This window comes from Grampus griseus, assembly GCF_964374135.1.
Source record: "Grampus griseus genome assembly, chromosome: 9".
NCBI classification, from domain to species: domain Eukaryota; kingdom Metazoa; phylum Chordata; class Mammalia; order Artiodactyla; family Delphinidae; genus Grampus; species Grampus griseus.
The window spans coordinates 18,679,256-18,696,740 of NC_139003.1; the positions used below are offsets into that span (position 1 = coordinate 18,679,256).

General features: G+C 42.0%; 1 protein-coding gene across 1 annotated transcript in view; it reads right to left on the reverse strand.

The window, feature by feature from the left end:
• LRGUK (leucine rich repeats and guanylate kinase domain containing) overlaps positions 1–15,876 on the reverse strand; it is a gene marked incomplete at both ends in the record, with an annotated part of 117,997 nt that extends 102,121 nt beyond the window's left edge. Inside the window, 3 exons of the mRNA XM_082661412.1 lie at positions 4,702–4,783; positions 8,343–8,450; positions 15,568–15,876. Of these exons, the coding sequence (XP_082517538.1) occupies positions 4,702–4,783; positions 8,343–8,450; positions 15,568–15,876 (499 nt within the window). The remainder of the gene's footprint in view (positions 1–4,701; positions 4,784–8,342; positions 8,451–15,567) is intronic.
• Between the last annotated feature and the right edge of the window lie 1,609 nt (positions 15,877–17,485).

Consider the following 17,485-nt stretch of genomic DNA (forward strand, 5'->3'; position numbering starts at 1 on the left):
AAATTAGAACACTCCCTAACACCATACACAAAAATAAACTCAAAATGGATTTAAGCCCTAAATGTAAGGCCAGACACTATAAAACTCTTAGAGGAAACATAGGCAGAACACTCTATGACATAAGTCACAGCAATATCCTATTTGACTCACCTCCTAGAGAAATGGAAAAAAAAATAGACAAATGGGACCTAATGAAACTTCAAAGCTTTTGCACAGCAAAGGAAACCATAAACAAGACCAAAAGACAACCCTCAGAATGGGAGAAAATATTTGCAAATGAAGCACCTGACAAAGGACTAATCTCCAAAATTTACAAGCAGCTCATGCAGCTCAATATCAAAAAAACAAACAACCCAATCTAAAAATGGGCAGAAGACCTAAACAGACATTTCTCCAAAGAAGATATACAGACAGCCAACAAACACATGAAAGAATGCTCAACATCACTAATCATTAGAGAAATGCAAATCAAAACTACAATGAGGTATCACCTCACACCAGTCAGAATGGCCATCATCAAAAAATCTAGAAACAATAAATTCTGGAGAGGGTGTGGAGAAAAGGGAACCCTCTTGCACTGTTGGTGGGAATGTAATTTGATACATCTACTACGGAGAACAGTAGGGAGCTTCCTTAAACATCTAAAAGTAGAACTACCATACGACCCAGCAATCCCACTACTGGGCATTTACCCTGAGAAAACCATAATTCAAAAAGTCGTGTACCACAATGTTCATTGAAGCTCTATTTATAATAGCCAGGACATGGAAGTAACCTAAGTGTCCATCGACAGATGAATGGATAAAGAAGATGTAGTACATATACAGAATGGAATATTACTCCACCCTAAAAAGAAACGAAACTGAGTTACTTGTAGTGAGGTGGATGGACCTAGAGTGTGTCATACAGAGTGAAGTAAGTGAGAAAGAGAAAAACAAATACTGTATGCTAACACACATATATGGAATATAAAAAAAAAAAGGTTATCGAGAACCTAGGGGCAGGACAGGAATAATGATGCAGATGTAGAGAATGGACTTGAGGACACGGGGAGCGGGAAGGGGAAGCTGGGACAAAGTAAGAGAGTGGCATGGACTTATATATACTACCAAATGTAAAATAGATAGCTAGTGGGAAGCAGCCGCATAGCACAGGGAGATCAGCTCGGTGCTTTGTGACCACCTAGAGGGGTGGGATAGGTAGGGTGGGAGGAAGACGCAAGAGGGAGGAGATATGGGGATATATGTGTATGTATAACTGATTCACTTTGTTATAAAGCAGAAACTAACACAACATTGCAAAGCAATTATACTTCAATAAAGATATTTAAAAAAAAAAATGCCAGCCTTGGAGGAACTAAAGCCTGAGATATTCCTCTTGATAATTAGCCCCTAAATAACTGCATTAGGTGTTTTCAGGAAGACTAAAAATGCCACAATTCGTTCTTTGTTATAAATTAAATTTTGTTTTAGATGGACTGAATCTTAAATCTCATTAATTATTTGAAGTGATTTAAATTATCGCTATTATTTTACTGTGATTTTGCGCTGCTTAAAAAGTATGTCTGAGTTTTGCATTTTATCCCAAGCCAATGTTCTGAACCTAGAATACTAAGTCAAGGACTATTGTGCTAATACTCGCCTCTAATGAAAATATATACAGGACATAAAAATAGGGAAGCATCTTTGTTATGGAGCGGAGGCTAGCACACCGTTGTAAAGCAATTATACTCCAATAAAAAAATGAGAAATAAAAAAAAAGGAAGAAATCATGGATACATGTAAAAAAAGAAAATAAGATAACAGAATAAGATCAAACATACCAGTTTTGATAACCAATATTTAGCTATATAGATAAAAGTTTAACTTTTTAAATAAAATAGAAAAACAATGAGAAAATGATTTTAAAAACACAATCTGGGGACTCCCCTTGTTGCTAAGTGGTTAAGAATCCACCTGCCAATGCAGGGGACAAAAAAAAAAAGAAAGAAAGAAAAATAGCGAAGCATTATGTTGCTTCGTTCTGGGACTTTACAGCAGGTGGACTTTGGGACAGCAGGAGGATTAGGGAAAGGCTCAGAAAGAATCACATGACAAGGATTTACAGCCCCGTCTCTACCTGTAACTTGCTTCTCCACCCGTCTTTTAACTCTAGATCACACAACCAGCAATCAAAGCCCCGCAGAAGATGGCCTCTGGAGGAGAACAGAGCCTCCACACCTGAAGCCCAGCAAAGTGCTTCTACCCTTCACCAGGTGACAAAGTCACTCCCAGGCCAGGAGAAGGAAGCATAGCTGAGTACTGGGGCCCTGCCCTGGAGTAGGTAGAGCCAGAAAGGTGAGGGGCCCCTGACCCCATCCCCCCAACAGCTTTCCTTCTCAGGGTCACGGAAGCCAGAAGATCTCCACCAATTTCTACTTTATTTCTCTGGTCTAAACCACAGTCTTCTTTAGCCTATCTTTTTTATGAAATTGTTCTAGGAGGAACAGAACACTGAGACATCAACACTTTGGTGGGAATTCATGAGCAAATCCAGAAAGGCTGCCTGTGAGAGGAAAGCTAAGAAAAAACTGTAATTGCTTTACAAGTTTTGCCTATTTGTCCCATCTGAGCTCAGCTCCATATCTGTCAACGGTGATCGCGACCCTCTTAATTTCCACAGGCCCCCATACCCCCTTGGAGCTGATCTTCTGTGGGCAGGTAAGTGCTGTACCATGGAGCTCTGTCTTGAAGCAAAAGCAGCAGCTACCCCTTGGATGGTGAGTACATTTCACACTTTGTAGATGCTCAATGCTTTCGAATCACTTTGATAGGAAAAATCCACCTTCTGGGTTGCTGGGCTTCTAACTCTCCCCACTCGGTGTAGTGACCTCCTTGTCCACCAGATGGCAGGAGCTCCTCATGTCTACAACTGTGGTTCTCAAAGTGTGGTCCTGTACTGGCTTCCAGGGAAACTAATCAGAAATGCAAATTTTCAAGTCCCACCCCAGATCTACGGAATCAGAAAGTCTGAGGGTGGGGCACAGGCATCTGTGTTTTAACAGGTCCCCTCCAGGTGATTCTGATGCAAGTTGAAATCTGGTCCATATCAGGTCATCAATAAAGCTGTTCTCTTGAAAAGAAAAATATATACTGTGCCTTACACACAGTAAGTTCTCGAACACTTGATGAGTTAATAAAGGGGGACATAAAAGACTGAAGGAGACTGATCTGAAGAGGAAAGCTTCATTTGCTACCGGGGACTGCTTGCTCAAGCGGCAAGGGTATGAAGCCACATCTCTTTCCCCTTTGCCGCGCACAAAAGATTGCTGGAGTCTCCCCAACCCTGCAATCCCTTAACCAGATTGCTGGAGTCTCCCCAACCCTGCAATCCCTTAACCAGTAAATGAAACCAATCTTGGAGGTATGGGGTGTGGGGAGAGCGCCTGCCATTAACACTAAAAATTCTTTCCGATGATAACTTACCTGGCATTTGCCTTAAATAACCCTGGGAAGGATGGATGTGGCAAGATGGGCCATGGGCTGACAATTGTTGAACCTGAATATTCATTACAAACCTCTCTACTTGTGCACGTTTGTAATTTTCCGTAAAGAAGTTTTATGAAACTAGAAAAAAATTAATAAAAAGCCTTTCAAACAGTAGCATTTTAAGAATTAAAATATGCTAGAATGCTTCTTAGCCATTGAAAAGAGTGAATTTTAATTATTGCAGTCAGATGGGAAGAAGAAATCAGAGAAGTCCATATCAGCAACACTTAATCGTCTTCTAAAAAGCTAAAGTGGGGCTTCCCTGGTGGTGCAGTGGTTGAGAGTCCGCCTGCCAATGCAGGGGACACGGGTTCGTGCCCCGGTCCGGGAAGATCCCACATGCCGCGGAGCGGCTAGGCCCGTGAGCCATGGCCGCTGAGCCTGCACATCCGGAGCCTGTGCTCCGCAGCGGGAGAGGCCACAGCAGTGAGAGGCCCGCGTACCGCAAAAAAAAAAAAACAAGCTAAAGTGAACAGAAAGGTGATCAATGAAGAAAGAAGCAGGTCAGAAATTTCAAATAGGGTCAGAAAATTAGAAACAAGTATCAAGGTTTGAAGAAAATGTGACTAATTTCATTCAATGTGATTAAGGTATCACAACAGATACCTTATATGGAACCACAAATGGCAGAGTTAGACTTGTAAGAACCCACTAACTATATGGAGACAGCAAAGAGAAGGGGAAAGAATAAATTTCTGAATCCCTGGTGTTCAAATAAGAACAGAAGTAGCTAGCCAGGATTAAGATGTAGATGCAAATGCAAAATAAAGAAAAGCATCCATTAAAGGGGGTAAAAGAACGAATTCACCTACACTGAATAAACTAAAAAAGGGAAGGAAATGGGAATCATCAAATATTCAGGAGGCATTAAAGAAGTAATGATCCATCTCTTGAAAGGAAAAAGCAAAGCAAACATTCCATCTGACGCTCTTTAATAGCACTGAGTGGGTCTCAACCATCGCATAATGTAGCATGTTTGCTGACCTCTGCCTTTTTCCTTTGTCATCAGTTATAGGTGCTTTTTTTCCATGGAAGACAGAGGATCAATGTGTAAAGTGATCCGCAATAGCACTTATATCAAGTTTGGTAGTATTAAAGTATATTACATTCTGCAAAGCTTAAATTTTTAAATAATTCAGCAATCCACTGACTTACGAGAATGACAATTACATACCTTCAATTTTATTTACTGAAAGATCCAACTTCTGCAGGTGAATGTATCCACAGAGGATGCTAATGTCAATTAAATCAAGACCCTGAGAAAATAAAAGGTAAAAGATTTAATGTTGCTTTAACAGATGAGTACTCAGGCTTCTCAAGACATCTGGAAATAGAGGTTGACAGAAAGAAATCCAGAATTTCCTTTGAAAGTACAGTAGAAGTGAGGGAATAAAATCTGAGGCCTACTACCAATAGGGTCTCAAAACAGACTACAAACCCCATCCAAAAATGCATTCTTCTGAAGGAAATAATAGCTTGGAAAATTAGTGTTGTTAGCAAGAACATACACAACATGAAAAGGCAAATTAAAGCAGTGTTCATGAAGACCTTTAGAGCAGAGTTTTATATTTAAAAAAACCCACACATAAAAGCAATAAAGCCAAAGCCTTTATCTAGTAGAAGAAAAGAAAAAGCAAATGCCTAGAATTCAAATGAAATGTTAGAAGAGTTCACACCTAATCGAGTGATCATTAATAACAATACTTCTTAGGCTCCCTCAGGCTTCAAAGCTCTCTCCCAATAATCTCATCTGATCAAACAAACCTGTGAGATCCGTAGGGCAGATTATCCCCAGTGTAGGGATGAGGAATGTGAGGTACAAAGAGGTAGGTAAATAGCCTAAAATCACTTAGCAAGTTAGCAACACAAAAGCAGCTCCAAGTCTCCTGAATCTTTGTCCGAGATCCCTCCCATGAAATCTTGCATCTAGTGAACATCACGAGGGGTTGGAGGGGAATTTGGTCCCTTGGAACAAAGACTCATGTCACTGGTTTACGTTGTGATGTCAGAGTCAGAAAAAGCCAACCAAAGTGTCATGATAAGCAAGTTCTCAAATATAAGAATGATAATAAAGGCCTCTAGAACAATAATAAGTAAATTACTGATGACCTACTACATACAAGGCATTAAGCTTGGCATGATGAGAAACACGTACAGAGTTGGGCTAGAGCTATATTTTGCCTTTAAGAAACTTACGACTTTGGGTAGGAGAGAAACTGTGTACACAAGTAATTAGAGAAAGTTAGAAAATTATGTGCAACATAAGTTAAGACATAAGGCGGGAAAAATCACTAACCTGGCCAACCCTAAGAAAGTGTATTCAGTAAGACAGGCTATTAGGGCAAAGTAATTCAACATGTAATATCTCAAATGTAAGGAGGTCAGTGGCAAAGTAAGAAGCTTCAGTCCATCTAGCTGAAATAAGATTTAAAGGATTGTGCTTTCTTGTAGATCAATTTAAGGCGTAGCACTACGTACATATGTAGAGTATTGATTGAAAAGGACTTGTGTACAGATGTACCGCTACTGGAATTATCTTCCATTCCAAAGTCTGACATAGTGCAATGCACACAGGGTCCCTGTACATTACTGCCTGACTGGCTGAGTCATCCATAAAATGCTGTAAAGTGAAAACAGTAAAAGATTAGAGCCTTCGTATGCTGTTCTCAAAGGACATGCCATGAAACCAGCATGGGTAAAAAGGGCTTAACATTTGTTGGACAGTTTACTAGTTCAAATCCAAGATAAAACAGCCTTGCTATGAATTGTATATGCTTGAGGCAAATTAGGGTGCTGTAGCAAAATTTCAGTGTGTTTTTTTCACCTACATATCTGCATTTACTCTGTGGACCTTCACGGAGCAGTTAATGCTTTACAATACAAGAAAGCAAAAGAAATAAATTAATTTTCTAGGACTATAAAGAAACAAAATGAGGAAAGAAGCCGAAATACTGAGTACTCTGCTCTTACAGCTTCTCATGATAAATTTAGAGTCAAGATTCTGTGCTGGACCTACTAGAGAATAGACTTGAGGATATGGGGAGGGGGAACGGTAAGCTGTGACAAAGTGAGAGAGTGGCATGGACATATATACACTACCAAACGTAAAACAGATAGCTAGTGGGAAGCAGCCGCATAGCACAGGGAGATCATCTCAGTGCTTTGTGACAACCTAGAGGGGTGGGATAGGGAGGGTGGGAGGGAGGGAGGGAGACGCAAGAGGGAAGAGATATGGGAACATATGTATATGTATAACTGATTCACTTTGTTATAAAGCAGAAACTAACACACCATTGTAAAGCAATTATACTCCAATAGAGATGTTAAAATAATAATAATAATTCAAAATTGATAATACACTTAAGTGTAGAAGATAAAACATTAAGGCCTCTAGAAGAAACTAAAGGGAAATATATTTATGATACTTCTATAGGCAAAGATTTTTAAAATTGGACACAGAAAGCACTAATCATGAAAGAAAAAATATTGATGTCACTCAAATTTAAGAAATTCTGTTCATTAAGAGATATCATTAAGAGAGTCAAAAACCAAGCCACTGGGAGAAGATAATGTGTACATCTGACAAAGAATACATATCCAGAGTATATATCCACAAATTAATAAAGATGGACAATCCAATAAATATACGGGCAAGAGACTACAAGATGCATTTAGCAAACCTAAATGGCCAATAACATACAAAAAGGTACTGCAATAAAATACCACTATACTCCCAAATATCCTTTTGCCACCGGTTTCATAAAAAAAGGATCCAAACAGGGACTTCCCTGGTGGCAGAGTGGTTAAGAATCCATCTGCCAATGTGGGGGACGCAGGATCGATCCCTGGTCCAGGAAGATCCCACATGCCGCAGAGCAACTAAGCCCATGCGCCACAACTACTGAGCCTGTGCTCTAGAGCCCGTGTGCCACAACTACTGAAGCCCGTGTGCCTAGAACCCATGCTCTGCAACAAGAGAAGCCACTGCAATGAGAAGCCCGCGCACCGTGATGAAGAGTAGCCCCCGTTCGCCGCAACTAGAAAGCCCGCGCGCAGCAACGAAGACCCAATGCAGCCATAAATAAATTTTAAAAAAAGGATCCAAAAAAAAAAAGAAAGAAATCTACAGTAAAGAATATATCAGTATACCATATTTTAGTTAAAGAGAAACATTTCAGAATAATTTGGAAAAAATAAGTGTTTTCAACTTCATGTCATATATAAATGTAAGCAAAATAGATAATATTGATTAATAAAGAAATACATACATACAAAAATAAGATTCTGTGCTGGTATTGAAATCTTGAAAATTGATGAATAACAATACATTTTTCTCTTTCATAATAGCTACCTTTTAGAAAGTGAGCTACAGCTCACAGCTACTGATTTCTTGACATACTTAGGGGGAAAAAAGTCAATACAAAAATATTTTGTTCCCTTGGATTCAGATATAAATTGTAGTCCTGGCACTGATCAGAAAGAAAATTCTTAAAGAGTTTTTGATTGGTTTTACAGAATCAAATTCAACCTCCTGGAAGGAAAGCATTGATTACTATAAAACAGACTGCTTAAGATGAAAGAAACAGACTGTGAAGGAAATGAAAACAAAGGAACTTGGCGGGGGGCAAAGGGGCTGATTATTGGACTGGCCAGGGCTCTTTGATGTCAAAAATAAATAACTCATCGCCATTCTCCATCACATGCAAGACTCTGAGATTTGGGGGCCACCAAAAACGGTATGAGTACCAGAGAAAATGGATGTGGTCCCACCAGTGTCAAGATGTAGCCAGCCAATGGTGAGCTTCTCATACTCACTGATAAAGTCAGACTGAGGTAGACCTGCTCAGTCCCAGAGCCTGAGCGCCCCAGTTTGTAGAGTTTCTCAGCCACGACCTCCTGTCTCAGGACCCCATCAAATTCTCCCTGCAAAAAAACCAGAGAGGCGGACAAAGAAAGGATTTCCATTAGAAAAGAAGTAATCCACCTCATCATATCCAGCACTTATTTACTATATTACATATCTGGGAGCTGAGCCTTCCAAAATTTACCAAAGAAAACTGTGTTGTTGGGACTTCCCTGGTGGCACAGTGGTTAAGAATCCACCTGCCAATGCAGGGGACAAGGGTTCGATCCCTGGTCCGGGAAGATCCCACATGCCGCAGAGCAACTAAGCCCATGCGCCACAACTACTGAGCCTGTGCTCTAAAGCCTGCGAGCCACAACTACTGAGCCCATGTGCCACAACTACTGAAGTCCATGCACCTAGAGCCCATGCTCCACAACCAGAGAAGCCATTGCAATGAGAAGCCCGTGCACTGCAACCAAGAGTAGCCCGCTCTCGCCGCAACTAGAGAAAGCCTGTGCACAGCAACGAAGACCCAACGCAGCCATAAATAAATAAAGGAAATGGTAATTTTAAAAAAAACTGTGTTGAAGACCCATACATATTACATATGATTAAGAAAATATCGGTCAAATTAATGTATTGCTGCTGAACTTTCAGGTGGTTGCTTGTATTAGGTATTCAAAGCAGAATTAACACAGTAGCAGTAGAAGCATCAATATTAGTGATGACAGCTACGTTGATTTAGTGCTTCTGTTCTGGGCACTGTGCTAAGAGCTCTCAGTGTGTCCACTCATTTAATCCTCCTGACAATCCTGAGGGAGGTGCGCTTAGCTCCATTTTACAAATGAAGAAACTAAGGCTCACAGAAGTTAACTTGCCTGAAACCACATAGCTAGTATGTGACAGAGCCAGAATACAAATCCGAATCTGTCTGACTCCAGGGCAGTTCTAACCACTACACTTGACTGCTTGTCCACAACCCAAAGGATGGTTACATCAAATTAAGGCAATTACTTCTCTACATCTGGTATTCTTGCTGGAGAAAACAGGTCCTCAGTTCACTTTGTACTGGCTAATTTTGCTGGATTCATACAATTTACAAGATTAATTAAAAGGGTAATATCATTTGTAGAAGGAGCTTGGCCCTTAGTGTATAGATACCCTGGACCAGTGGTGGCCCAACACACCCCTCCCCCAATTATGACAGATAGAACAGATAATAGATGGACTAGTGCTGTGTTTGTGCTGCCTTCAGCTCCATTATGACCAACACACTAACATCAGCACGAGGACACAAAATACAAGTAACCACGTCAGTCACGCCAATATTACTAACCAACTGGTATAGGGACTGTGATGGCAAAACACTCTCTCAGGTCTTCTATATTCATTCAAGGACCAATGATGCTGCTCAGGCTTCTAGTACTAAGGACATAAGTATGCAGGCTTGTGCTACTGTAAAGAGCTTTCTTTCCTCCCCCATTTCCACTAACCCAGAGAAGCAAATATCACTCAGACGGAGATACTGCACAGCTGGTTTGAACCCCAGATCTGCCATTTTGGATATATGACTTTGGGAGACAAAGTTTTCTCTGAGACTCATAATTTTTCATCTATAAATTTTTCATCTATATATTATTACTTTTTCTTAATGTTTTGGAGAGAATGAAAAATAACTGTGAACATAAAGCTCTTAGCGTGGTGCCTAGAACACAGCAAGTGTCCCCAGTAAATGGCAGCTGATAGCACAAACTGGTGAATTCAGAAATTCCACATCTTATTCATCCATACCAATCAACCTGTTCACAAAATGGGGGAAAGAGATCTACTTTTCTAAACAAAGTTGCAATTTTTTATAGTAGGCCTGGGAAGGAGTAGAGGTGAGAGAGTGTTACCTTCCCTCCCAAAACTTTCCATGTGGCCCACCCCCTCCATTTCCTGGGAACAAGAAACTACAGAATCCCTTATTTACAGTAGGTGGACATCTGTTTTTCAACACAGCCATTGATACAGAGACTGGACACACTGTCAGCACTGTCCCAAAGCCCCAGGGCAAGACTCCTCACGGCCACCCCCTCACACATCCTTTGAGGTTCCTGACATTTGCCAGTGTCATGTCTCTCCCTTCTGGTCTTTGGTCATCTTCAGACCTTGACCAGCCCTATCTGTATCTTGGGTGGTTTCAGAATCCCTAAGGAGGGCCACTCAACACCCCGACCATTCCAAGTACATGCACACATACATGTTCCTTTATTTTCTCAACTCCAGACACCTTAAAATTGATCTCTAGCCAACTTCAGCCACTCACTCCCCTGGGCATGCCCTGGACTTAGTCATCATGCTAAACTGCTCCACCCTAGAAACCTCAGACCTCAAGTCTTCCATTGTTCTCGGCTCCCACAGCTGCCCATCCTTCAACCTTTCCAACACCTACTGAACTTGGTCTCTGACCACAACAAAATCTCCGGTCTGTTCAGCCTTCCCTTTACCTCAGAGTCTATCTGTCCCCTCCTAACTATACTTCCTTCTCTACTGGGTCTCCCATGGGCAATTTCAATGTCTGTCTACCCTCAAGTCTCTGACTCCTTGGCCCCTGACTGCAACTGCCCCATGCGTACCCAAACCTGAATCAACTTCACGCTCAAATACTGCCTTGGGGCAGGGATTATGTCATGTTCATCATCCATTTGGGATAAAAATCTTTCCAGCATACGAAGCACAGGTCATCCAAGTACACAAACTATTTCAGGAGTTTGATAAACTACAATAGAGGTAGGCGGGGTGCTTTCACTAGGAGCAGGGCACCCATTTTATGGCCGTTTTAGTGGGGAGTAGGGGGTTAGCAAAGACTTCCTCGGTGAGAGAACCACTGAAACCCAAAATTGTGAGTTATTCTGGCAAAGGGGAAGAAAGGGCAGAAGAGGGCCAAGAGGGTATTGCAGGTACAAAGGGCAACATGTACAAGATCCCAAAGGCAACGGCGAGTATAGCCCGTTGGGGAAACTACAAAGAGTTCAAATAGCGAAAGTGTAAGGTGGGGAGGAGGGATACAGTACCTAATACATGTTTGGTGCTAAAACACGGGCTGAACGAATAACAAGACTACTTCTCCCCCCGAGGGGCTAAGTGGGCGGGAAAGGCCCACTCTGGTGCCACGTCCAAGTCAGCTTCTAGCTGGGCCTCGGCGCTATGGTGCTATTATGGTCCCCTTCTTCCTCAGCTGCCTTTCAGGTCCCACCTTGCTGGTGAGATCTCCAGCCCCCTCCTCAAGCTGTCAGGTGCCTCCACTCCTTTGTCCTCACTCGCAGCAGGGGACCCTCTCAGTCCTTCTCTTCCACTTCCGAGGCAAGGTAGGAATGGTCAGACATCAGCCCCTCCACATCGTGCACCTGTCCTGATGCTTCCTGCTGGGGTCTCAGAGGAGGTCAGCACCTTCTCCACACTCAGGGTCCAGCACCCTCTGTTTCCCCAGAGACCGTGTTCAGGGATCATCAATGTTGCCCTCTTTTGCCTGTGGTTTCAACCGGTCACTCTCCACTGTCATTCTCCAAGCCGTCACTTCTCCAGCTCTACGAGCATGTGAGTCCCTTCTGTCCTACAGGGGCTCTCTTCAGTCCTGCATGTTCCTTTAGCTACAGCTATAGTTTCCCTTAATAGCCAAGCTAGTTTCCCCCTTGTTCACCTCCCATTCACGCCTCAACTTGCTTCACTTAGGTTGCTGCCTTCACATCACAAAATCCACATGGGCCAAGGTCTACAGTGACTGTCAAATAGGCAAAGCTAATGAACCCTTTTTTTTTTAAGAAATATTTATTTGAGGCTTAATAATTTGTTGGGTTTATTTTATTTTTTAAAGATTTTTTTTTTCCTGATGTGGACCATTTTAAAAGTCTTTACTGAATTTGTTACAATATTGCTTCTGTTTTGGTTTTTTGGCTGCAAGGCATGTGGGTCTTAGCTCCCCAACCAGGGATGGAACCCGCACCCCCTGAATTGGAAGGCGAAGTCTTAACCACTGGATGGCCAGGGAGGTCCCTAATGAGCCCTTTTTGGGCCTCTTCCCACTTAACCTCTTGGAGGCATAACCCACGCCAATGTTTTCAACACCCTTTCTTGCCCTGGCTTCCCTCCTGTTCAGCTCTCTTCCTTCTCCTTTTTCTCTTATCAGTCTTTTCCAGTTTCTTCCCCTGAATCCTCTTCATCTGCCTGCCTCTGAAATACCTGTACCCCCAGGGTTTTTTTCTTGGCCCTCTCCTTCTCTTCTTTCTTCTCTTCCTGGATGATCTCACAGACTCCAATGCTGATGATTTCCAGGTCTCTGACCCTGAGCCCTCCTCTCCTGATTTCCAGAGGCCTATGATTCACATACCCAACTCTTGAATGCACAGCTCCACCTGTCCCTGTTTCCCATGGTGGTCAGTGGCCCTAATATTCCCCCCGGAACACGCCACAGACCTAGCAGTCACCCTAGACTTCCGATATTCAATTAGTGTTTCATCTTAAATATTTTAAATACTATTTCTCTCTAGCTTCCTTTCCATTCCCATTGCCTTAATCCAGACTCGCGTCTCTTCCCCAGAGATATTGCTCCTCTTTGCACTGATCTCCCTGCCTCCAGGCTCACCATCTTCTTATCTAACCTCCCTTGGCGACAAGAGCCGTTCCCTGCTGCTTAGAGTCAAGTCCACAGTCCCTACAACAGCACAGAGCTCTCCACAACCTGGCCCCCACCTCATCTGTCTTTCTGCTCTCACCTATAACCCACCACTTGGAAAAGCTGCCGTCTGCCTGCCCACACACCACCTCTGCACCCAAGTAAGGGTTGACTTCCTTTCCAGTCTTCCGCCATGCCTGCAACCCGGCTATCATCTGTACACATCTTTTCATAGGATGAACACTCACTCTTATCTCACCTTGAGAGCTGGGACCATGTATGTCCTCCGTCACACTCTCATCTTTTTCTACCATTACTGTAGCTATTATGTATTACATCTCTAATTTTCTGAGAGCCTGCACTGTATCAGACACTATGTTAAGAACTTTAACATAGACTTTCCCATTAAATTTGATGTTCATAACTATCCAATGAGCAGGCATTATCATCCACATAAAGTTACTGGAGTGGTTTTCGTGCAGCAGAAACATATCACAGGCCCAGACATTTCTTCTGCCCTGTAGAGTCAGAGTACTTGCAATATAGCAATCACTTGTGAATGCTTGTTCAATGAAGGCTAAATTAATGAAGTCACCTGATGGGCTGTAGTTAGTAGATAAGAACAGGTAAGTTATTACTTGGATTAGTAACAGTGTAAATAATATATTGTGGTAAGTAGTTTACACATAGGATCTCATTAAATTTTCACAGCTCTCCATGAGATAGATAGTATTATAATTCCTGTAGCGCAGATGCGACACAGAGAGTATGAGTAACTTGCTCAAAATCTCACAACAAACAAAAGGCTTTATACAGATCTTTGAATTCCAAAGGCAATATTCTGAACAGCTGGTCTGCCCTAACTCCCTCAAGTTCATTGAGGCTAATTACGTTATAGGCACTTAATAATCATTTTGACCATCAGAGCATTATAAATCTTAATCGGGCTAGGATATGGAAAATAAATCACTGAACATAGAAGTCCAAATGTTTCCTCTGAAAACTTTTTGGTTTATTCAGCATATCAAAACATATGAGACACTATAAAAAGGTAAAAGAGAATGTGAGAACACAAAACAAATATTAATTTTAGAATATAAATAGAAGAAATAATAAACTTTTTCCACACAAAAGCCTACAAGCCAAAAAGGATTAACTAGTTCAAGTCAACCCCCTCCCTCTATGGTTTGTTAATGGCATATTGAAGACAGATTAACAATGGTACTAATGAACCCCACAGCTGAAGAACATGCATTAATTAGAATAACCTGGTGATTCATTTGTTAATTCCTCTGGGGGGGAAGCCATACAAACACCTGAAAGTTGTAAAAACATCTCTACAGTTTTCCAGTAGTCACTGTTAAGCATGGCAAAGTAAATCAACAAAAGATGAACAAAATAAGTAGTAATTTTCTGTGGTCCATTTTAAGCAAAACTGATGTGTTACTAGGCCTGTATTCTCTGTATTATATCTACTTCTGAAAAGAATTTGAAGCAATTTATACTGTGAAGAAAGAGGAAAGGGAAGAGAAAAACCTAATCTAAAGAAAAACTACTGAAATTAAGAAAAATACTGAATTAAGAAAAAAAGTTATGTTTCTTGGCAGGCAAGACAAAGAGGAAAACCTAACAGTTTATCAAAAGAAAGCAAATCCAAAGAGTGGATATATGTATATGTATAACTGATTCACTTTGCTGCACACCTGAAACTAACACAACATTGTAAATCAACTATACTCCAATTAAAATTTTTTTAAAAAAGAAAGCAAATAATGTATTAGAAAGCCAAGAGAAAGAAGTGACATGGTGTGAAGTGGAAAGGGATAAGAAGGCAGGCAACGGGCTAAGGAAGGAACAGGATGCTAATAAGTGTAAGTGGAACTGGGTCATGTTTAGAAGAGGTATTGTAGAAAAGAGGGAATCTGTATTAGTGTGAAAGGCCAAGCTGCCAACGAGGCATTACAGGTGGGAATGTTGGGAACATTCCCCACATCCTGAAATACTCTCACAGTGAGCAGTGTGTGTTGTTTGTGTAATGCATCATATACCCCTGGCAGAAGTAATATATAAAAACTTTCAAGTCACTTGGTCTTTGAGGAAGCACTTAGATTATTTCAAAAGGGTAATTTTTTTTTTTTCCTAGAGGAAGGAGGATGAAGGGACTCCTTCATCGGGGAGAGTGTTGGAGTATTTCAGTCATGAGGAAAAGGTGCAGGGGGTGCAGAAGTAGAAGTCTGTCTATTCACAACACTGTCAAGCCGTAACTCCCATACAAATAGAACTTTTTCCTCAAAGATGCTGTGTAACTTGACTCTTAAGAAATCAAACGAAAAATAAAGGATATACTTGAAGATATTTCAGGCAAAGGGTGAGGAAACCGGGTAACAGAAATGGGAAGGAGAGAGGGGGAGTCTCAGAGCAGTAAGGAAGAGGCGTTCCTGGAGGCAAGGAGCCCTAGGAATGGGCTCAGCCGCAGGCTGGTGAGGGGTCCGACCGCTGGAGAAGGAAGTGAGGGGGTAAGGGGTGGGGGGAAGGCACACCTCAAACTTCAGCATTTCGGACTCTGAAGACTCCTCGAACTCCACTTTGCCCTCGCCCTCTTCCTGGTCATCGTAATCTCTGTCCACGTCCGACTCTTGATAGCAGTGAATGAGCTGCTGCAGTAGGTCGGAGGAGGTTTTGCGGAAAGTATTTTTAGGTCTCTGCCCCATGGGAAAAGGAGACCAGAGAAACTGACGTTCCTTTTCTGAGTGCAGCAGTTTCGACTGGGCTCCAGTTCGTGAACTGCTCACGGCTCCCTGGAGACAGGAAGGCTTCGGCAACTGGGGATCTCTCCCGGAGGTCGCCATCTTATTTACCGGGATTGCCTAGGAGACTGACGCCAGGGGAGGAGGCGCCGCAGGGGATTTTGGGGGCTGTAGTCTCCGCCCCTCCCTGCGTCCTCGCTTTCAGCTTGCGCTGCCATTGGTACACGACTTTCCGTGTGTGTGTGTGTGTGTGTGTGTGTGTGTGTGTGTGTGTGTGTGTGTGTGTGTGTGTGTGTGTGTGTGTGTGTGTGTGTGTGTGTGTGTGTGTGTGTGTGTGTGTGTGTGTGTGTGTGTGTGTGTGTGTGTGTGTGTGGTCGCTGGCTTTGTTTTTTTTTTGCTTGTCTTGCTCGTTTTTCACTTTTCTCTGCACCCCCTTTTTTGTGTTCAACTGTTTTCTCTCAACCTCGAGGCCCCTCTTAGATATTTTTCATCCCGCCCTGAGATCACTGGTGAGCACCCTATCCTACTTCATTCACGGAGGCTCTTTACGCAGAGTTAGTGTTAGATGTCTCTAAAGCTGTCTGTCTGAGAGCTAATAACACTGAAATTTTACGCTATGCAGAGTGCAGTGCGCATAAATGAAATAGAAGGCATGGTTCCTGTCCATATTGCGGATAATAAAGAGAAACTACCAGACAACGACTGAGAGTTGGTTGGCAATTAACTTACATTTTTACACCTAAATGATAAGCCATGTCCTTGGGTAGAAAAACTGGCAGTGGTCTAACAATCCAAACAGAGACAAACAAACGACTGTCAAACTGACACTGTATCAGAAAGCCTCTGTAAAGCTATTAGCATCGCATAAATAATTGTATTAGTCAATGACCTGCATTGGTAATTATTTTTATTTTGTTGCATAGGTTCTCTTTGCAGTTTTCTAAAATACTCTTTCAAGATTTCAAAGCATGATTTTATGCTAGCGTGATTTCATGTAACCCAAATCCCATAGCCTTGAGCTCCACAAAGTAGACACTGTATAGAAAAGCAGAATGAAAATTATAGTAACTATTATTGCCATAGTGATGACAATAGAGATCCTTGTGGGGAAGTCACCCTCATCCTCCTGGCCTTACAGGGCCTTTTCTCCATGCTTCAATGACAGCAGTTGCAAATACAAAATGATCCTGTCACTGGCTGTCAGGGGAGAAGGAGAAAAAAATTCTTATGGACACCATTCATTGACTGTTATCTTTCTCAGTGCTTGAGGGCCCATTAAAACTGACAGAAAGCTTTCAGAATTACCTTCCTTCATTATCTTGCTAGTCATAAATGTAAAGGCCATAATGAAAGTATCTCTTTCTGCTAGGCTCATCTTACTGCTTGCCTGCTTCTTTTTTTCCAGTGTCTTAAAAACTCCTCCAAGGGATTTTTCTCTACCCTCACCCCCATAGGACATAGCTAGCTAACTGACATAAGGACGAAGGGGGCAGAAAGTATAAAAATGGAAACCCAGTGTGTTTTTTGTAGTTTTCAATAACTTAATCAGCATTTTCAGCAAAGCAAGCTTTGCCACTGTCATTCTATTGAGAAAAGTGTCTTAAGGCAGAGTTAGTTAGGACCTGTTAAAGAGTAAATTTCAAAAAGTTAAAAAGAGGGCTTTCCTGGTGGCACAGTGGTTGAGAGTCCGCCTGCCGATGCAGGGGACACG